This window comes from Anomaloglossus baeobatrachus, chromosome 12 (assembly GCF_048569485.1).
Source record: "Anomaloglossus baeobatrachus isolate aAnoBae1 chromosome 12, aAnoBae1.hap1, whole genome shotgun sequence".
NCBI classification, from domain to species: domain Eukaryota; kingdom Metazoa; phylum Chordata; class Amphibia; order Anura; family Aromobatidae; genus Anomaloglossus; species Anomaloglossus baeobatrachus.
In genome coordinates, this window is record NC_134364.1 from 107,725,466 (window position 1) to 107,748,488 (window position 23,023).

General features: G+C 49.0%; 1 protein-coding gene across 2 annotated transcripts in view; it reads right to left on the reverse strand.

Annotated features, from left to right (window-relative positions):
• The window catches only part of LOC142257999 (NACHT, LRR and PYD domains-containing protein 12-like), a 429,738-nt gene that overhangs the window by 142,441 nt on the left and 264,274 nt on the right, over positions 1-23,023 (reverse strand). For both annotated transcript variants that reach the window (XM_075330377.1, XM_075330378.1), the window contains exon 9: positions 15,009-15,179. In XM_075330377.1, coding sequence (XP_075186492.1) covers positions 15,009-15,179 — 171 coding nt within the window. The remainder of the gene's footprint in view (positions 1-15,008; positions 15,180-23,023) is intronic.

The window sequence follows — 23,023 nt, forward strand, 5'->3', positions numbered from 1 at the left end:
GGTGACTAGGATTTATGGTTTGGCTGGTGTTACCTTGTGTGAGACTGGTGTTATGCGGGGCGCTATCTGTGACTACCTGGCTAGTCCAGGACGTCACGCTCCCCCTTGGTTAACTACAGACTGTCCACGGGCTGTCCGACCACCACCCTTTTTTTTTCTGAACTTAAAAAGATAAAACAGTTAACAAACATACTAACATATTTACAATATGAAGGTTTAGGATTCATCCCTTGCCGGGAGGCATTTTGCTTAAACGTTACGGAACATTTTTATTAAACCGGGAATGGGACAGGACCGGGTCCTTTCATTTGCCCACCCAAGCAAACCTGAACCTTGATGCTTCCTCTAAAAACAGGTCAGCACCCCTTTTCCCCAGTCTAGGAATCGGATTCGGGTCCGGGTGTTGCCCATACGGGCCGGGTACAAAGTTCCATACCCAGCAGTCTCTCAGAGGCCCCACGTCCAGGGGACCCCTGACCCGGAGGGTAGTCACCGGTTGCAATGGTGACGGGACCTCGGCCTCCTCTGCCACAGGCCCTTCCTCCAACCAGCCTCCCTGGGGGCTGCAGGACCTGAAAGGCTGGTCTGGGATTATTTACAAGCCCAAAAGTTATTGGGTGGCCTGCAAGTTCTCAGCCTTGTTCATTTTAAAATGGGAACATCAACAAAGTCCCAACGGGGACGGGCAGTATGGTATCCGGGAACCGCTACTTCCTTTAACACTCTGTGCCGTCTTCATGGTCCGAGGATGGCGAAGAGGGGCGGACGTGCAGCTGTGCACCCATGTATACCCTCCTTACACCCAAGGCTGGCACGGAGATCTGGGACATCTGGGGTTCGCCAGTTTCACCGTGAGCGGGCCCTATCTCCCGACGGGTCAGCGGGTCTGGAAGGGTTTGCATGGCCTTATCCTGCCAGGGTGCGTCCATGAGGCGGGCCTTTCGTTCGCCTGCACCACAGCCACCATCTTTTGCATCTCCTGCTTCCAACCTAAAGCTTGCTGCATTGACTCGACCCGTACCTGGATACAGAACTGTGCCAGCTTCCTCTCCAACCACGTCGCCGTCCCCGGCGGCAACCGATCCCATGCCGCCTCAGCTCCGGCATCCAGGGCGGGGGCCGTGGCCTCCCCGTCGATCGCCCCCTCTGGCTCCGAGCTGGCTATCGGGAGGTCTTCAGAGTCGTGCGCCGTTCCTGACACGGCCGGGCGGGTTGCCGAGGCCGACATCCTTCTTGCGGCAGGCGGGTCACCGCCAGCTGCTGCACGGGGAGTAACCACCGGAGCCACTGGAGCGGGAGCTGTAACCTATTCCTCGCCGGCGGCATCCTCTGCGGGCGCCGCCGCTGTAGCGGTCGGTGCGGGGCCGCCATCAGGCTTTGTAGCGGACATCCTCCATCTGCTCCTCCTTGGTCTTTTCGCAGCACTCCCTCTTTCTGCTGGGCAATTTCGCTTTCCAACCGCGCGCTTTGCTGCACGGCCGTGTTCCCAGGGGGCGGAGATTCGGCTTTCGCACCCTTACTGCGGAGAAGAAGATGCTGGCGGGAATCTTCGCGCCAAAAGATGGCAGCAAGATGGCGGATTCTGAAAACTTTGCAACGGATCACCACTGACCTCACTTCAAGGCGCACTTCACTAGGTAAGTGAATAGGTAAGTATCCTGTTTGTGACGCCAGAAGAGTCGATGTGTACTGCCCCCCACTCAGCTGCAGCTGAGCCGCTCGGATCTGGGCTCGTTGGTGGGTGGCTCGAGCGCTTCCGGACTAGGGGTCACTTCGCTCTGAAAGGGTGCTAGCGCTACTTAGGGGGCTGGTAGGTAGGTGTACGGCTGGAGCCATGTTTGAGTTTGTGACGCCACCCACGGGATGTGGTGAAGGTGTAGACAGCACCGCTGCGGGTACGGGGCAACCGGGGGAGATGGTGATGCAGCAAAATGTTAACCCCTCCGTGGGCAGGGATGATGGCCCCTGGACCCGTTGGGGAGAGTAGCTGGGCGGTGCAGGGCAGTGCGCGGCCGGAGGGCACTGTTGTACTCACTGTTATTGACACACACAAGTCTCTGATGAACAAAGTTGATGGTGGTCAGTGCCCGCAGCCGGCTGTGTCTGGTCCCCCACCCGGTTCGGTGGTCTTTGCCTTTCTCCTGCACCGTGTAATGTATGTGTAGACTGCCTGCGCTTCAGCGACGGGAGTCCGCTCCCCGGCTTTGTATATGTCGGAGGAGCCCGTTTGCCCGCAGACGCTGGCTCGTGGGATCTCTCTGCCTGTGCAGTGGCTTTCTATCCCCCTCGGTGGGCTGTTGTCTTAAGTCGGGACTTGGTTGGGAGATGACCTAAAGTCCAGACCGCAATCAGTTGATTAACTCAGTCCAGTGGCTTCTGGACCTCGTTTCAGGGTCTGAGCACCCCGCTGCGTGCTCCAGTTTCCGAGTCGGTTCCCCGGGTCGGAACCGGCGGGCCACTACCCTGTCCCGGTCCACCATGGTTCCACCGAGCCGTCTTCCCGGCTCCTGCAGGCTAGGCCACCGTATGCCTCCTAGCCAAGGTACCAGGGCTCCGACCCCGGCACTTGTCAGTCTCCTTCACTCAACTCCCTTCAACCACTTGAGAACTCCTCCTGAACTCCACTTCAGACTACTCACTACCCCACTGCTTTCCTGCCCCAGGCTCTCTGAACTCCTCGGTGGGCGTGGCCAACTGCCTGGCTCTGCCCCCCTTGTGTGTCCATCAAGCTCTGCGGGAGGTGACTAGGGTTTATGGTTTGGTTGGTGTTACCTTGTGTGGGACTGGTGTTATGCGGGGCGCTATCTGTGACTACCTGGCTAGTCCAGGGCGTCACACTTACACCGGGTAAACCAAAGTCCTGAATGCCTTTCAACCTTTGGGTGAGCACGCTGGGTCCGTGCCCTTTTAGCGTTGCTGGTTGGTCTGAAGCCTTGTCCCTTGGCACTGTGCTTTCACTATGTGGATCCCTTTTGCCTGAAACTACTCAGGTCCCGCTCACCTGCGTGGCTAGCAAGGTGAGCTTGCTCGCATGGTTCACGCTTGGGATTTTCTGGACAAATTTAGGAAGTCCTATCCCCCTTGTTGCGCTAGTACCCCTATTTTGGAGCGGGTGGAGAACAGCTCATGAAGATTCCGTCCTCGTCGGGTGAATTACTGGGCTGCATAAAGCTCCTTCCCAGCCTAGGGTCCGCGTACCCCGCCGTGCCCTGGACCCTGTCCGGTTGTAGCACAAGGCTGCCGGTCTGCCCTCTGTGGCAGTACCAAGCCCCCTGTCACTACCCCCTGCGACCGGGGTTCTAGCTCCTTCCAGGCCAGGCCAACGTCTGGCACCTGGGACGGGTACAGGAGCCCAGCTCCGCAGCGTAACCTTGTTCTGTCATGGCTCACTGACACTCTCTGACTACTTCTGGCCCTCCTTCTACCATTCCCCCATCTGGGTGGCCCTACTCCCCTCAGGCCGCCCAATGGGTGTTTGGTGGGTGTGGTGCAGGGTGTTCCTCAGGATTTGTGTATACCTGTTCTTAGCAACACCAAAGGGACAGGACCCATAACCAAGGAGGAGCGGGTACCATGCAGAAGGGCAGATTGCACGGCACCCTTGTGACGACCTGATAGGCAAGGGAGTCACATTGGCACTCTCCAGGATTTCTTCTACAGCATTCTCGTGGAGTTCTTCACCAATAGTGCTCTTGTGGATTTCTTTTCCCATAGCAATATCCAGGATTTCTTCTCCTATAGCACTCTAGCCAAATAAATCATCAGCTTTATGCTTCGAAATCATAGAAGACACCATCACTGCTTCCTCAGTTGGTTTCTTTTCCGTGATTTCATTCTGCTGATTTCTGTCATCACAATGTCAGTTCTACCTCTGATTCCTCTTACAGCACATCGTTCTCTGCTGTTATGCTTGCTGGGCAAGCAATGATGTTAGTAAACCCACTGGGCCACAGCACACAGAAAACCCAGAGGGGCTTGACTACGAACTTACAGCTGGTCTTCTCCAGCGCCCCCGATGTTGAGGGTGCTATGCTGCAGGTGTGAGCCTGGGTGCCACTCAGGAAGACTTGTGCTGCGACAGCTGGCCCAGGGGTATGGGACCGACAGTCTCTGGTAATGGGTTATAGCAGCAGATGTCAAGGTTCCATCCAGGATAGATAGACAGCAGCAGTGACTGGCATGGATACTTCCAGAGGCAGGTATTGTGTAAGACGGCCAGCGTGGATGGTAGCAGCGGAACAAGGAAGTAGTACAGCACTGAAATATAAACAAATGGCAGCAGCAGTAGACTGGACTATATCAGCAGCAGCACAAGGAACCTGTAAACTAGCAATTAGAGATGAGCGAACCGGTCGCGGTTCGGCTCGAGTTCGGTTCGCCGAACGGAGGTCTCGTTCGAGTTCGGTTCGTCGAACGTTCGACGAACCGAACTCGAACCGCATAGGAAACAATGGCAGGCAATCACAAACACATAAAAACACCTAGAAAACACCCTCAAAAGGTGTCCAAAAGGTGACAAACAACTCACAACACAACACAAACACATGGGAAAGTGACAAGGACATATACTCATGCGAAAACAAAAGAGCTGGACAAGGAAAAAGAGAAGGAGACACAGATAGGCATGGCACGCCCTTCTAAAATCATGTAAAACACCGCAAGGTGACTCCAAGCGGAGTCTACCTTTTTTTCCAAAAATTGGGCCCCACACATTCAGTGGCAGCACTTGTGCCCTAGTTGTACACTTCACAGCTAGATTTGCATCAAGCACATTCAAAAATACGCTATACTTAACCGTCCCCAGGATGACACCGGGGTAGGTAGCAAAGTCTTTCCTGATCCCAGCTCTGTTCATCTTGGATCATTTTTAAAAACAATGTAAGCAAGGGTTACTCCAAGCGGAGTCTCCCTTTTTTTCCCAAAAATTGGGCCACACAGACACTAACCCCTTCAGTGGCAGCACTTGTGCCCTGGTTGTAAACAGGATGTTTTGATTTGCATCAAGCACATTCCAAATCCACAAGCATTTACTCTCCCCAGGATGACACAGGGGTAGTAAATTCCTTGTGGATCCATGACTTGTTCATTTTGATGAACGTTAGTCTGTCCACATTGTCACTGGACAGACGCGTGCGCTTATCTGTCAGCACACACCCAGCAGCACTGAACACTCGTTCAGAGACAACGCTGGCAGCTGGACATGACAAAATCTCCAAGGTGTAACTGGAGAGCTCTGGCCATATTTCAAGATTTGAAGCCCAAAATGAGCAAGGCTCCATTTGCAAAGTCATGGCATCGATGTTCATTTGGAGATACTCCTGTATCATCCTCTCCAGCCGTTGACTATGTGTCAGACTTGTTGTCTCTGGTGGCCTTGCAAAGGAGGGTCTAAAAAAATTCTGAAAAGATTCCATAAAATTGCTGTTACCAGCACCAGATACGGTGCTACTGATACGGGTAGACTGTTGGAGATGACGAGACCGTCCCATGTTTCTCAAGTTACAACTGGGAGAATCACTCCCTGCACCTGCACGGTTGTTTGGTGGAAAAGCCGAGCTAAGATCGAGTAACAGCTTTTGCTGATACTCCTGCATACGTGCGTCCCTTTCTATGGCTGGAATTATGTCACACAATTTGGACTTGTACCGGGGATCTAATAGTGTGGCAAGCCAGTACTCATCATCACTTCTAATTTTGACAATACGAGGGTCATGTTGGAGGTAGTGCAGCAAGAAGGTGCTCATGTGTCTGGCACAGCCATGCGGACCAAGTCCACGCTGTGTTTGTGGCATAGAGGTGCTAACCGTTCTTTCTTCCTCTGACATCTCCCCCCAACCTCTTTCAACTGAAATTTGACCAAGGTCTCCCTCATCCGCTGAGTCTTCCATGTCCATGGACAGTTCGTCCTCCATTTCTTCATGTTCTCCTGCACCTTCCTCAACATTTTGCCTGCTACCATGCGCCCTTGATGATCCCTGTCCCCCATGGTCCCATGCCTGCCGCCTTGGTGATGATGAACGTGTGGACCTTGGTGATGTTGTTGTCTCTAGCGCATATGAATCCTCATGTAGTTCCTCCCCTTCCTGTTGTTCCACCCCGAGTCCGAATAGTGTTTAGCGTGTGCTCCAGCATGTAAATGACTGGAATTGTCATGCTGATAATGGCATTGTCAGCGCTAAACATATTCGTCGCCATGTCGAAACTGTGCAGAAGGGTGCATAGGTCCTTGATCTGAGACCACTCCATCAGGGTGATCTGCCCCCCCTCTGAATCTCGTTGGCCCAGGCTATACGTCATGACGTATTGCACCAGGGCTCGGCAGTGCTGCCACAGTCACTGTAACATGTGGAGAGTCGAATTCCAGCGTGTCGGCACATCGCATTTCAGGCGATGAACCGGCAGGCCGAAAGACTTCTGGAGCGATGCAAGTCGCTCAGCTGCGGCAGTTGAATAGCGGAAGTGAGCAGACAGTTTTCGTGCCCTGTTCAGAAGGCCATCTAGGCCGGGATAGTGTGTTAAAAATTGCTGGACAACAAGGTTCAACACGTGAGCCATACAAGGCACGTGTGTCACCTTGCCCAGGCGAAGGGCCACACCCAGGTATGCAGCATTGTCACACATGGCCTTACCAGGCTGCAGGTTGAGTGGAGACAACCATTTACCAAACTCCGTCTCCAGAGCTGCCCACAACTCAGCCGCTGTGTGACTCTTATTTCCAAGACATTTCAAGATAAAGACCGCCTGATGCCATTGCGCTCTGCTGCCAGCATAGTAATAAGGGGTGCGTGATTCCTTCTGCGCAGTTACAACGCTGGTGGCCTGACCAGGCAGGCTTGGGGCGGAGGTGGAGGACCCAGACAAGGTTGAGGAGGCAGAAGCAGTGGAGGAACTTGGACAGACAGAGGATTGACACACAAGTCGTGGGGACGGCAAGACTTGTGCAGCAGACCCTTCACCATCTATCACTATAGTTACCCAGTGCCCAGTCAGCGACATGTAACGTCCCTATCCATGCTTACTGGTCCAATTATCGGTGGTGAAATGCACCCGTTCACACACAGAGTTTCTCAAGAAAGCGGTGATGTTGTGTGCGATATGCTGGTGTAGGACAGACACACCTTTCTTAGAGAAGTAGTGATGATTGGGCATCTGGTACTGGGGCACAGCAACAGACATAAGGTCTCTAAAATCCTGTGTGTCTACCAGGCGGAAAGGCAGCATTTCGGTAGCCAAGAGCTTACAGAGGGATAAAGTCAACCTCTTAGCTTTGTCATGGGTCGCAGGAAATGGCCTTTTATTTGTCCACATCTGAGGGATAGAGATCTGGCTGCTGTGTGGAGACGGTGGTGAGTAGGGTTGTCCCTGGAAAAATGCAGGTTTGGGAGGAAAGTGCAGGCGTAGACATGATGTTGCCTTCATCCAACATTGGTGCTATCTATGTCTGAGAGAGCTGTACACACCCACTTGTTTCCCCCTTCCAAACCAACTGACTACCTACCAAGCAAACTGCCTGTTGCGGTTACAGTGGTGGAAGTTGTGCGTGGAAAACCAGGTTTGACAGCTGTCCCCACAGTCCTAGAAGATGAAGAGCGCGCGGATGCACTGGAAGGGGCAGGCGGTGGATGGTCCGCTCCGCTAGGCCGCATTGCAGCACGGTGAGCTTCCCACTGGGATATATGATATTTATTCATGTGACGATTCATGGAACAAGTTGTCAAACTGCTGAGGATTTGGCCTCTACTAACAGATTCCCGACAAATTTTAAAAATCACATGATTTGGGCGATCCTTTGCTAGGTCAAAAAAGGACCATGCTATGCAAGGCTTAGAGGGCTTGCGACCTGATGAGCCCCCCGACTAGTGCTCAGAGGCAGAATGGTTGCTGAGGATGCAGTTGTAGACGTGCTACCAGTACTCCTCCGCTGTCCAGGAAGGCGCAAGGTAACTTCGTCGTCAGTTGCATCCTCATCCACCGCCTCTGTTGACCTCATCGAGTGCCTGACTGTGGGTTGACAGTAGGTGGGATCTAGAACTTCCTCATCAATTGTTGTGTTTGCACTCCCCTCACCCTCAGACCGAGCCTCTTCCTGCCCTGACCGAATATTTAAGTTGTCATCCCAATCTGGTATCTGCGTCTCATCGTCATCAGTATGTTCCTCATTGTCTATAACAGGTGTTACAGTTTGTGAATAAGGGTCTACATTATGCTCAGAAACTTGGTCCTCACGGCCTGAATCAGAGTCACAAAGGTTCTGGGCATCACTGCAGACTATTTCCTGGTCTGTACTCACTGTAGCTTGGGAGCAGACCTCTGATTCCCAGGCTATAGTGTGACTGAACAGCTCTGCAGACTCAGCCATCTCTGTTCCACCATACTGTGCAGGGCGGATGGAGACTTGAGACCTGTGAGAAAGCAAGTGTGATTGGGATGACAACTCAGAAGACTGGTGTTTTTTGGATGTGGTAGTTGAGGTGGAGAAGAGGGCACTTGTTGGACCACTTGAGATCCATTCAAGCATTTTCTTTGTTTGGGCATCATCTTCCTTTGTTCCAGTTCTTCGTGTCCATAAAAAAGGGAGCATATCGGATTGTCCATGGAAAGTAGTAGACATCTTACTTTTTCTGGTAGATGGCCTATCTTCAGTAGATGTTAATGGAGCTTTGCCACCTTCCCCACGGACACAAACTTTTTTTCCTTTTCCAACACGCCTGTTCCCCTTTCCACCAGCATCTGTCATTTTGCCACTCATTTTGATTGAGACAAGATTGTGCACTTAAAATGTGGTAGTAAAAATTGAGCGGTGGTCTAGCTTTATTGACAGCAGAATAAACAACAATAACTATCCCCGACAATGCAACTATGGCCCTTAAACTGGTAGCACAGTTTGCTATTCTAATAGCTTAGTAAAAATGAGTTTGAGGGTGCAATGCAGAGGTGCTGGCAATAGCTTGGCACCAGTGGGACACTAATGAAGTCCAACAGCCACTTTTGGGATGCCACTAACTGGCAGCACTCTTTTCAATTAAAATGGCTTTGCTAAAATGTGCAGGAGGGGAGAATGCAGAAGTGGTGGGACTTGCTTGGCAGAAGTGCCACAATAATGGAGGACAGCAGCCACTCTTTGGATGGCACTAACTGGCAGCACTCTGCAATTAAAATGGCTTTGCTAAAAAGGGCAGGAGGGTACAGTGGCAGGGTTGTGGGTCAGTGTAGAGGAAAGGAAGCCTCACTTTCTATCCCTCCTAATGGTGAAATGCAGCAAGGAAGTCCCTGAGCTTAGCTACACAGACGCTGTTATCTGTAGCTGTTAAAAACTGTTTCCACGGACCTGACTGTCACCTATGGCTCTGAGCCAGCTGTAATTAGCCCTTAAATAGGGCTAACTACAGGGCTGAAATAAAATTCTGTCCCAAATCTGTAGAACGCTGTGTGTATAGCATACACAGCAGGATCGGCCGCAGGAGCTGCGTCAGCGGTGACTGACACCCAGACGCAGAAGGCAGATAATGCCGTGCTGGAACAAAATGTCCGTTTTTATAATGCAAGGACATGTGACATGGACATGGACAGCCTATGACACATGCCCTTGCTTCTCTGGCAAAAAGTCCACTTTGCTGTGTGTGTGTCTGGGATTGGCTGACATGCTGGCCCGCCCCATTGTACTTAGGGAAGGAAGAACAGAAAAAAAAAAATGGTGATCGCCATTATCCCAGCATCAGTGATCTGAACGCGCTGTCCCTGCACACTATACGCTGAAATTTCATAATAGTGTGAGTCACAGAGTGAGTTACACTATAAGGCTATGTGTCCACGGTAGAATGTTGCTGCGGATTTTTCTGCATGAAAATCCGCGACTTTCCCGGCAAATCCGCACCTTTTCAAAGGTGCGGATTTGCCGCGGATTTACCGCGGATTTACCGCGGAATTGCCGCAGATTTTGGTGCGGATTTTTTTTTTTTCCCAATTCTATAGCCAAAATCCGGATCAAAATCCGCAATAATAATTGACATGTTGCAGATTTTTCCGGATCAAAATCCGCGGCAAATCCGCGGCGGAAAAATCCGCAGCATGGACACAGCATTTCCAAAATGCCATTGTGCTTTTCCGCGAGAAATCCGCGGCAAAATCCGCGCATTTTCCGCAGTGTGGACACATAGCCTTACAGCGAAAAGCCAGCTAGTAATTAGCTTGGCTTTTTGCTGCTAGAACCGTTCTCGAACGGAACTCGAGCTATCGAGCTTTTAGCAAAAAGCCCGAGTTCTAGTTCGATCTAGAACACCCCCCAAAATAACTCGAACCGCCAACTGGAGAACCATGAACCGCGCTCAACTCTAGACAGGACCTATAATCCTGGTCTCAATCGATTAATTAACCAGTTCCTGTAGGTTCTGGGTCCTGGCTTCAGGGTCCGAGTACCCCCCTTTGTGCACGGTTTCCGGTCGGGTCCCCGATGTAGATACCGGCGGGCTACGACCCTGTCCCTGTACAACCCGGTTCTGCCGAACCGTCTTCCCGTCTCCTGCGGACGGAGACCACCGTCTGCCTCCTAGCCAGTAGCACCAGGGCTCCTACCCTGGTACCTGTCAGTTTGCTTCAGGCCTGACACACAGGCCTGACCTCCACTTCTCTCAACTGCCTGAACTTGACTATGTATTTCCCCACCCCGGACTGTCTAAACTCCTCGGTGGGCATCTTCCAACAGCCTGGTTCCGCCCCCTGGTGTGTCTATCTAGCCCTGAGGGGGGTGACTAGGGTTTTCTGGTCGGCTGTGTGTTACCTATGAGGGAAAGGTGTTGTGCAGGGGCCTATTTGTGACTACCTGGCCAGGGCGTCACATATGCTTGATTGTATCATGTTTTAAACCAATTCCATAATGATGTGAATTTTATTTGCGGATGCCAGATACAAATCTTTTTTTGTCTGCTCTGCTGTGCCTGTCCTTTCTGTGTCGTTGGACCTATCCTGTCTGTGCCTGTCCATTCTCTGGTACCAGCCCAAATCCTGCACCTGTGTCCATACCTGCCTGTATCCCATACCTGTGTCCGTACCTGTCTACATTTATCATCCTGTCTGCCTCAGCTGTCCCGGCTGCACCTGTGTCCGTTGTCTTGTGAATGATGTCCCATGCTTGGGGATGCATGACTAATGACCTGGACCCTGATGACCAGAGTTCCTCCATAAGTCTTAATTTACAGTTTGCCAAAGGCAATTAGATCCCTAAATTTAAGACTAATCAAATAATGTATAACTTTAAATAAACTTATTAAGATAAAGGGACACACAATATTAAAAGCACTGAGCGCTGTGATCTGTCTTAAATCACATGAGCAATCACCTTAGCCATAACGTGTTCCCTATTTAGACTCATCCATATGTCTATAGCCAGCTCATATGATGTTCTTATAATAAATGGTCACAGCGTTCGCTGTTTAAAAAACAATCAGTAGCCTACTATACACGTCCTCTTATTCTTCCACGTCTCCATCCTGTACACGTTTCTTATACTCACACATCTCCATCCTGTACACGTCTCTTATACTTGCACTTCTCCATCCTGTACACGTCTCATATACTCGCACGTCTCCATCCTGTACATGTCTCTTATACTTGCACGTCTCTGTCCTGTACACGTCTCTTATACTCGCACATCTCCGTCCTGTACACGTCTCTTATACTCGCACGTCTCTATCCTGTACATATCTCTTATACTTGCACTTCTCTGTCCTGTACACGTCTCTTATACTCGCACGTCTCCATCCTGTACATATCTCTTATACTCGCACATCTCAGTCATGTACACGTCTCTTATACTCACACGTCTCTATCCTGTACATACAGTTAGGTCCAGAAATATTTGGACAGTGACACAAGTTTTGTTATTTTAGCTGTTTACAAAAACATGTTCAGAAATACAATTATATATATAATATGGGCTGAAAGTGCACACTCCCAGCTGCAATATGAGAGTTTTCACATCCAAATCGGAGAAAGGGTTTAGGAATCATAGCTCTGTAATGCATAGCCTCCTCTTTTTCAAGGGACCAAAAGTAATTGGACAAGGGACTCTAAGGGCTGCAATTAACTCTGAAGGCGTCTCCCTTGTTAACCTGTAATCAATGAAGTAGTTAAAAGGTCTGGGGTTGATTACAGGTGTGTGGTTTTGCATTTGGAAGCTGTTGCTGTGACCAGACAACATGCGGTCTAAGGAACTCTCAATTGAGGTGAAGCAGAACATCCTGAGGCTGAAAAAAAAGACAAAATCCATCAGAGAGATAGCAGACATGCTTGGAGTAGCAAAATCAACAGTCGGGTACATTCTGAGAAAAAAGGAATTGACTGGTGAGCTTGGGAACTCAAAAAGGCCTGGGCGTCCACGGATGACAACAGTGGTGGATGATCGCCGCATACTTTCTTTGGTGAAGAAGAACCCGTTCACAACATCAACTGAAGTCCAGAACACTCTCAGTGAAGTAGGTGTATCTGTCTCTAAGTCAACAGTAAAGAGAAGACTCCATGAAAGTAAATACAAAGGGTTCACATCTAGATGCAAACCATTCATCAATTCCAAAAATAGACAGGCCAGAGTTAAATTTGCTGAAAAACACCTCATGAAGCCAGCTCAGTTCTGGAAAAGTATTCTATGGACAGATGAGACAAAGATCAACCTGTACCAGAATGATGGGAAGAAAAAAGTTTGGAGAAGAAAGGGAACGGCACATGATCCAAGGCACACCACATCCTCTGTAAAACATGGTGGAGGCAACGTGATGGCATGAGCATGCATGGCTTTCAATGGCACTGGGTCACTTGTGTTTATTGATGACAAAACAGCAGACAAGAGTAGCCGGATGAATTCTGAAGTGTACCGGGATATACTTTCAGCCCAGATTCAGCCAAATGCCGCAAAGTTGATCGGACGGCGCTTCATAGTACAGATGGACAATGACCCCAAGCATACAGCCAAAGCTACCCAGGAGTTCATGAGTGCAAAAAAGTGGAACATTCTGCAATGGCCAAGTCAATCACCAGATCTTAACCCAATTGAGCATGCATTTCACTTGCTCAAATCCAGACTTAAGACGGAAAGACCCACAAACAAGCAAGACCTGAAGGCTGCGGCTGTAAAGGCCTGGCAAAGCATTAAGAAGGAGGAAACCCAGCGTTTGGTGATGTCCATGGGTTCCAGACTTAAGGCAGTGATTGCCTCCAAAGGATTCGCAACAAAATATTGAAAATGAAAATATTTTGTTTGGGTTTGGTTTATTTGTCCAATTACTTTTGACCTCCTAAAATGTGGAGTGTTTGTAAAGAAATGTGTACAATTCCTACAATTTCTATCAGATATTTTTGTTCAAACCTTCAAATTAAACGTTACAATCTGCACTTGAATTCTGTTGTAGAGATTTCATTTCAAATCCAATGTGGTGGCATGCAGAGCCCAACTCGCGAAAATTGTGTCACTGTCCAAATATTTCTGGACCTAACTGTATCTCTTATACTCGCACGTCTTCATCCTGTACATATCTCTTATACTTGCACGTCTCCATCCTGTACACATCTCTTATACTCGCACGTCTCTGTCCTGTACACGTTTCTTATACTCGCACGTCTCCGTCCTGTACACGTCTCTTATTCTCGCACGTCTCCGTCCTGTACACATCTCTTATACTCGCATGTGTTGTGAATGTTAGTTATGTTTTGGCTGCTGGGAGGCTCCCTCTGGTGGCCAGGAATGGTTTGGACTTGGACCAGGTGTGTTGCGCAGTGGGTGTTTCCTTTGCTAACTCTCTGCTTATTTAAAACCTGGTCTGATTGCAGGCTGTGGCCGGATGTCAGTTGTCCTTTGTATTTTCAGCCTGCTTAATCTTGCTCTACACCACATCTACTCCAGATAAGTGCTTGCTCTTTATTTATTGTCCGGTTCTTTTGCTTATCTTGGTTTGTCATTTGTTGTGGTTGGTTTCAGTTTATTTCCTTCCAGGGATTTTCCCCCTTAGTGGATTGTTGAGGAACTCCCTGCAGTTCTGTGTGGAGTATAGCTCCTTTGGGTCCATGTGTTTGTGGCTTGTTGAATTTGTTATAATTCTTGTTTTCTGTTCATTGGTATGACAAGGGCACCTGGTATAGGACGGAGTTCAGATTGAGTGATCTGAGGGCCTTTTTGTACTATCAGGAAGTTGGTATTTTGCAGGGTTTTTCTCTGGCCACCATCAGTCCCTTTCCTGTCCTTTCCTATTTTAGTCAGCGGGGGCCTCACCTTTTGCTAATCCTGTCATCTACCTGTGTATTGTGTTTTTCCTATATCACCGCAGTCTTTGAATGTGTGGGGCTTGCTATTCTTGTCTATTTTCTGAGGCAGAGAGTTATTCATCTTTCCTACCTTTAGGATAGTTAGTTCTCCGGCTGGGTTCGCGGTGCACAGGATGTTAGTTCACCCCTCGGCTACTTCTAGTTGTGATGGTTAGTAAGGGGATGGTGGCCAGATTAGTTGCCAATGCTCTTTTCACGTTTTTGCCAATGATTTGTGGTGGTCTTCCATGGTTCCGGATCATAACAGTACATCCGGCCAAGGAAATAAACTGAAACCAACCACAACAAATAACAAACCAAGATAAGCAAAAGTACCAGACAATAAATAAAGAGCAAGCACTTATCTGGAGTAGATGTGGTGTAGAGCAAGATTAAGCAGGCTGGAGATACAAAGAAGAACTGACATCCGGCAACAGCCTGCAATCAGACCAGGACTTAAATAAGCAGAGAGTTAGCAAAGGAAACACCCACTGCACAACACATCTGGTCTCTGTCCAAACCATTCCTGGCCACCAGAGGGAGCCTCCCAGCAGCCAAAACATAACTAACATTCAAAACACGCACGTCTCTGTTCTGTACACGTCTCTTATACTCGCACGTCTCCATCCTGTACACGTCTCTTATACTCGCACGTATCTATCCTGTACACATCTCTTATACTCCCATGTGTCCGTCCTGTACACGTCTCTTATACTCACTGTAAATCTTCCAACCTGCATTCTGGACTGGACAGAGCTTCTATCAAGTCACCAAAGTAAGGACCAAACAAATCGTTGAGAGACAGCTGAAGTATCTTCAAAGACCGGTGTTTCCTTATTACAGATGCCAGCTGGATGAAGTTTGTGTTATGTAGAGCATTTCCGGACAATCTGTTAGAAGTAAAGGGAGATGTTGGTGACACATCAACAGAGCATTGGTGTGAAATCTGTAGATTGTAAATATATCGAGAAAATGTCCTCGGCTGTTAGTAAAATCCATATATGTCATCACTAGAAATCATCTCTTGTGTGTGGTGGATGTTAGGACTGCCTGCAGCTGTATGCTGTGTCTGCAGCGCCCCTGAAGCCATCAATGAGCTCCAAGGTACTGCATCCCCACCAGGATGCAGGGCCCACCCCCGGGGAAGCAGAAGACCAGTGCTGGTAACAACAAAACCATTCCAGTTAATCCCTGTTTTTCCCCAAATTCCCCAAAGACTGGTGCCAGACTAGGGTTGGACCTAATGGATCGCCATCTAGAGGTGGAGCTGATCCAGTCCACTAGACGACCAGGTGGGAGGGGCAGACAGTGGACGGTCACAGTCAGTGACAGAGCGAGTGGAAGCACTGACAGGAGTGTGACGGTGACCTGAGGGTCCAGGCGTGTGGTTGCCGGTGGAGTACGGTGGAGTACTCCCGGATCCATAGCACCAACGGGGTACAGAATCCTAGGTCAGGCAAACTCTCCATGGAGACCTGATAAAAATCTGCACAGTGAGGGGACCATCAAGGACCTCACTGACCTTGAAGTTCGGGACACAGTAGCAATGGGAGAACAAGGAAACAGGACCAGAGACTTCAACCCGACAAGGTTCATGCTACCGTCATACGGACTACTTTTGAGAGACTACCAGGAGAGGACCCCCAGACGCTCCAAGCCACGGGGACCCACCAACCAAAGACAGGTGCAGGGGAAAGAAGCCACCAGGCCTCTAAACAGGCACTGGGACTAAGGGGACCAGCGGTCAAGACCAGCCTTCCTCAGGTGACCAGTTTGCAACAGACTGTGAGTAAAGGCACCAGTTATACTGCAACCCCTTGTGTGGCCTGCCTTCTTTCTGAACCCATCAACATCACCTATCCTCTGGGGGCCTGGCCCTGCTTGTGGAGGGCCTAACATCCAGGCTGCCACCAACACGAGCCCCAGTAGTGAGAACTGTGCAGTGGCGGATACATCTACATAGCCGAAACCTGCAAATGGTGTCACGTTATAAACTTTCATTTTATCTCCCCTGTAAATATACCACTTTTAAAAAGCACCCAGGGCACGGAACCGGGCAACAGCCACCAAGTGACATCTCCCCAGCAGTACACCGCCCGCGACCGAGTACCCCATAGCTCTGGGCGAAACATGTCCACTGACACCAAATCCATATTCTAAAATCCCTGAGTATTGTCCTAAATTTATGGCATGTCATAAATATTTGATGTCTGCAGCACATGGAAAGTAAAATAGATATAAAGCTGATGGAGAAACTTGTCATAGGTGACTGAGAAATCTCCTTTCTCCTCTATTTATTGTAGCTCTCAGTCTGCAGCTTCTGTGTCCTTCATTCATATCCTGCCCTTACATTAATACATGTCACATATGGCTCTGCCCTTACTAACAGAAACATTTAAAGGTCAAAGCCTTTGCCAATATCAGAAAAGTTAGCTATTGTGGTGATTATTCACTGTCCGGATCAGCTATCGGGATCACGCAAGATCCCACCGCTGCTACCAATTTGTCAGGAACACGACTGCGAACTAGTGCCCAGTTATTGTCAGGTTAATTTCAGAACTGCTGGACAATAAGTAAATGAGGCTGCTGAGCTACTATTATGCCCTACATTGAAAATCTCCCAGCAAGAGTAATGCATATATATCACAGATTCCCGCTAATGGAATATATATGCCTTGGTACTCTTGCTGGTAGCCCCACAATAATCCTATGCAAAAACAAAGTTGCTGCCGCCACCACCACCTTTTTCAGATAGCATAAGGCTTTTCGGGTTTGGGATTCATATATAGGGCAATATACAGGAATCTACAGAAGAGAACCATACAAATACAGTATAGAGTTACATAAAATAAAAAGGGAAAACTTAAAGAAACTACCACACCTGGTCGCAGATACAGCTCAAATATTGGGGAGAGGCGCCAGTGGAAGAAGGTGATGGATAATTCTACACACAGAATTTATTCCTCTAGGCATTGACCCAGGGTGTAATGAGGCATTTGCTTATACTAACCTCTGCCACACCCACAGCCTCCCACCTCGGGGTGACTGTGATGGGGTGTACAGCAGAGCAAGAAGAGACAACAGGCCGAGGGATGAACCAACAGGTTTACTAACAGGAATACAGAAACAGCACACGACAAGTCCAAATAAAACAGATTCGGGGGCACCTCCCGATAATCCAAAGTGCCAGATCATGACATAATATTCTTTTTCAGAGTCCCAGAAATCCCACACAATCCACTGGACGGCGAGATCTGTCCGCAGACTCAGATCTTGCTCCCTTCCTCTTCAAAGCTCAGCTCCCAACTGCACTTAGAAACAGGAGTGTATTGTCTGAGCTCGTGGGCCCGCCCTTCAAGGGTAGGGGTCTATGCAATGGTTGGGCCCACTAGAAGATTCTAGAAGGTTGGCTCCGAGATGTCTACAGGTTTGTGTAGTTGGCGTTATCCACTGCTTACGAAACAATGGGAAGTTCCCCTGGCTGTGTAGACAAGAGATAATTGCATTATGGGCCCAGAGACACAGGAGATGGGGGAAGGTATGGTTACTTACATCCCAAGACATTTCAAAGTGTTCAGTAAGTACAACCAAAGGAAAGTTACATCACATCCTGACATAGTATTACAGCAAATACAGTGAGAAGGTAAAATACATCACATGGCATCTTATACAAAAAATATGGGATGGAGAAAAGCACATACATCATGACAATCCCTTTCCCTCCCAACTTGTGTACGTACTAGGAACCTCTACAGGTCGCTGGTTAAGTACACGCAGGCATGGCTGACAGGACTCAAGGCTCCTTTTGCCTGGACAGTCCATCTGCATTTTGGTGTTGGCTGCCTCTTCTATACTGTATGGTAAAGTTATAGGGCTGCAGAGCCAGGCTCCATCGTAATAAGCGTCCATTGTCCCCAGAGACTCTGTTCAGCCAGGTGAGGGGATTGTGATCAGTAACCACAGTGAATTCTCGTCCATACAGATACGGCCGTAGTTTCCTAAGGGCCACACACTACTGTTCTTTTTCAACAGTTGCATAGGCCACTTCTCGGTCCAGCAGTTTCCGGCTGAGATAGGCGATGGGGTGCTCGTCCCCAGCTGCATTCACCTGGCTGAGTACAGCTCCCAATCCATAACAAGAGGCATCCGTCTGCACAATGAATCTCCTCTTGTAGTCTGGAGCAGCCAAGACAGGATCGTAGACCAGAGCGTCCTTCAGCCAGTTAAAAGCCTCATCACAGGCTGGAGTCCAGATCACCAGCCGGGGCATTGTTTTCTTGGTCAGGTCGGTAAGAGGCTTGGCCACAGTGGTGAAATGAGAAACAAATTTTCGGTAATAACTGGCAATGCCCAGAAAAGCCATAACTTGTTTCTTAGTTTGGGGTACAGGCCAGTCTCTAATAGCCTGGATTTTGGCAGGCTCAGGACGGAGCTTCCCTCCTCCCACTCTATGCCCTAGGTACTGGACTTCACCCATCCCCAATTGGCATTTATCGGGTCGAATGGTTAGGCCAGCTGCAAGAATCAGGTCCAGAATAACGGCTACTTGATTCAGATGTTCCTCCCACGTCTGGCTGAAGACGGCGATATCATCCAAGTAGGCACAAGCAAAGTCACCACATCCCCGGAGGATCTGGTCCACCATTTTCTGGAAGGTGGCCGGGGCATTTTTCATTCCAAAAGGCATGCTTAGAAATTCATACAGACCAAAGGGGGTTATAAAAGCGGACCGTTCTCTCCCTTCCTCCATTAGAGGGATCTGCCAGTATCCCTTACTGAGATCCAAGGTGGTGACATATCGGGACCCAGCCAGTCGGTCTAGAAGTTCGTCAATAAGAGGCATTGGGTAAGGATCGCTGACGGTATGGTCGTTTAGTCACCGATAGTCCACACAAAATCGAGTACTCCCATCCTTCTTGGGTACTAACACAACAGGGGAGGCCCAAGGGCTATGGGAGGCCTGGATTACCCCAAGCTGTAACATTTCCTCCAGTTCGTGCTGAATGGTGTTTCAAACTGATTCAGGTACCCGGTAAGGAGCCTGTTGTATGGGACGGATGCCCTGAGTGTCCACATGATGTTGGGTGATGGTGGTTCGACCTGGTTGGGATGAGAAAGCAGCCCGTCTCTGTTGAAGCACTTCCAGCATCTGGATTTTCTGTAAGGAATCCAGGTGATCTCCCAGGGGAACCTGTTCCACAGTGGATGGGGCTCTCGCTGCTTCCACGAGATCAGGTAGAGAGTCCTCATCCTCTTGACCACCTTTGAAGCTAACCGACAGCTTGCTATCATTGGAATGTTCCGGTCATGGTACTCCTTAATCATATTCACATGGACAGTCTTTTGACTTAGCCCCTGATCATCTAAAGCAAGAAGGTAATTGGTATCATTCAGTTTTCTGAGAACCCGGAAGGGATCCTCCCATGTGGTCTGCAGTTTATTCTGCCAATGGGGAACAATCATTAAGACTTGTTGTCCTTCTACAAACTCCCGATAGCGTGCTTTACGGTCATACCATGTCTTCTGTCTGGTTTGAGCCATACGCAAATGACTCTGGGCAAAACTAGCAAGTTGGGCCAGGGTTTCTCGCAGCTTTAGGACATAAGGGACAACAGGGCCTCCTGTATCTTCAACTTGCCCCTCCCAATATTCCTTGAGCAGGGTTAAGGGTCCTCGGACCTTTCTTCCATAGAGTAGTTCAAAGGGGGAGAACCCAGTGGACTCCTGGGGAACGTCCCGATAGGCAAACAAGAGATGGGGTAGGTACTTCTCCCAGTCTGAATCTCGGTCCGTGAAGGCCCTCAGCATATTCTTCAGAGTGCCATTGAATCGTTCACAAAGTCCATTTGTTTGGGGATGACACGGGGTTGTTCGGATCGCTCGTACTCCACAGGTGCGCCACAGACACTGGACGAACTCTGACATGAACTGGGAGCCTTGGTCCGACAAGATCTCACTGGGGAATCCTACTCTGGTAAAAATAATAACCAAAGCCTCGACCACCTTGGCTGCAGAAATACTTGACAAGGCCATGTCTTCTGGATATCGGGTGGCATAGTCCACAACAGTGAGAATATACTGCTTTCCAGATTTACTTGGTTTAGCCAGAGGTCCTTGAAAGGGTTCTTCTATTATAGGGAGCGGTTGCATGGGTGCCTTTGGGTGATCTCCGGGTTGCCCTCTACGCTGACATATGTCACAAGTTCGGCAGATATAGTGGGGCAGAGTATTTTTGCATATCAGGTGTGTTGGTATTTTCTACGGTTTTGCACGGCTGCAGACAGTGCTCTTTTCTATCCTTTCCAATATAGATAGTTTGGGCCTCATGCTGAATCTGTTTTCTGTGTATTGTTTTCCTACATCACCATAATCTTTACATGTGGGGGCTATCTATATCTTTGGGGAACTGCTCCAAAGCAGATTAGCTTTTCTTGTATTTCTCTCTGTAGGTATAATTAGTCCTCCGGCTGTGTCGAGGCGACCAGGTCATACTAGGCACGTCCCACGGCTACTTCTAGTTGTGTGTCAGTATTAGGTCTGCAGTCCGTTAATGTTCCAACCACTCTGTTAACACTCTGGGTTCCCAGTTTTTTGTCCTTTTTTCTGATCCTCCTCAGTCACTGAATCATAACAGTAGTACCGGCCATATTAGGATACTAGGATACTCAAAAGAAGGGGGAAAAAAAACGGAAAAAAGTGTGTCAGAATATTTTTTTTTTGTGTATTTTTCCTCTTTTTCTCTGGGTGCCGTGGAGGATCTTGTGCTGCAATGGATGTTACACAATTAGCTGAGCAAGTTGATCAGCTGGCTTCTCGGGTTAAGGATATATCCAATTATCTTGCTCAGACACCTACTGTAGAACCTAAGAACCCTGCCCCTGATTTGTTTTCTGGGGATCGGTCTAAATATTTGAACTTTAAGAACAATTGCAAGTTATTTTTTGCCTTGAAACCAAAGTCCTCAGGGTCCTCCAGGCAGCGAGTTCATATTATCTCTCTGTTGCGTAGTGACCCCCAGGATTGGGCTTTTGCCCTGGCGCCTGAAGATCCTATTCTTGCTGATGTGGATTTTTTTTCCAGGCTCTGGGGTTGTTGTATGATGAACCCAATGCTACTGATCAAGCCGAGAAGACATTATTGGCTCTGATCCAGGGTCAGGAATCCACAGAGATATATTGTCAGAAAATTCATAAGTGGGCGGTCCTTATTAAATGGAGCGATGCAGATCTTTTTCGGAAGGGGTTGGCAGAGCCTGTAAAGGATGTTATGGTGGGTTTTCCTGTCCCCTCTGGTCTCAATGACTCTGTCATTGGCCATTCAGATTGATAGACGTTTACGTCAACGTAAAAAACTGCGAGCAGAGGTGTCGCTCTCAGAGCAGTCTCTGGAGCCTATGCAGTGTGATAGGGTTCTTTCTAGGGCTGAACGGCAGGGTTTTGGACAGCGTAATGGGTTATGTTTTTTCTGTGGAGATGCTTCTCATACTATTTCCATCTGCCCTAAGTGAGAAAAACGATTTGCCCGTTTATTTACTTTGGGCAATATACAGCCTAAGGCCTGTTTCACACGTCCGTGTCTCCGGTACGTGTTTGGTCCGTTTCCTCATGTCCCGTAGACACGGGCACACGTAGACTCATTAAAATCAATGGGTCTGCGCACACGTGCGTATACTGCCATGGACCGTGTGTACGTGTGGAGCATACGTGTGCTCCACACGTGAACATGTCAGTTTTTCACCGGCATCACGGATGTCACACGGCCCGCATACGGACCAAACAGAGGTGTTCCGTGTGACACGCACCGGAAAAAACACGTGTCTGAGAAAAAAAATAACAAATCTTTACTCACCTTCTCCAGCCCTGCAGTCTCTGCCGCTGCTGTCACTTGCTTCCGACCGCCGCTCATTATGCTCATTGCATATTCACTTCACTGCCACCGGAAGCAGCAGCAGCAGCGGGGGGTCGGCAGGACCGGAGACCGAAGATCAGCACCACGGACAGTGACGCCAGGGACAGGTGAGCAGAAAGTTCACGTTCTCCGTGTGTTATCACAGATAACACACGGACAACACACGTGTGCCATAAACACGGCTCATGGAGGGCAAAACGCACCTCTGACACGTCCGTTAAAAACGTGCATGATTTTCACGGACGTGTGAAAGAGGCCTCAGTTTGTTTTGTCAGTTTCTTTGATCTGTTCCCGTCGTCATTTTCTGCTATGGCTTTTATTGATTCAGGAGCTGCCCTAAACCTGATGGATTTTGGGTTTGCTGAGCGTTGTGGTTTCCCTATGGTACCTTTGCAAACTCCTATCCCTTTGAAGGGTATTGATGCTACTCCTTTAGCTAAAAATAGGTACCAGTTTTGGACACAGGTGACGATGTGGGTCGCACCAGACCACCAGGAGGATTGCAAGTTTTTGGTGTTGCATAATTTGCATGACATTTTGGTTCTGGGATTCCCTTGGTTGCAAACCCATAATCCAGTTCTTGATTGGACTTGTCTGTGACTAGTTAGGGCTGCCAATGTGTGCATAGTGATACTCCTGTTTTTTCTATTTCGTCTCAGACACAGGAGGTTCCTGACTATTTGTTGGATTTCATGGATTTGTTTAATGAGACTGAGGCTGCGTCCTTGCCTCCACATAGGGACTATGACTGTGCTATTGAATTAGTGCCTGGATGTAAATTTCCTAAGGGACGTCTTTTCAATTTATCTGTACCTGAACATGTTGC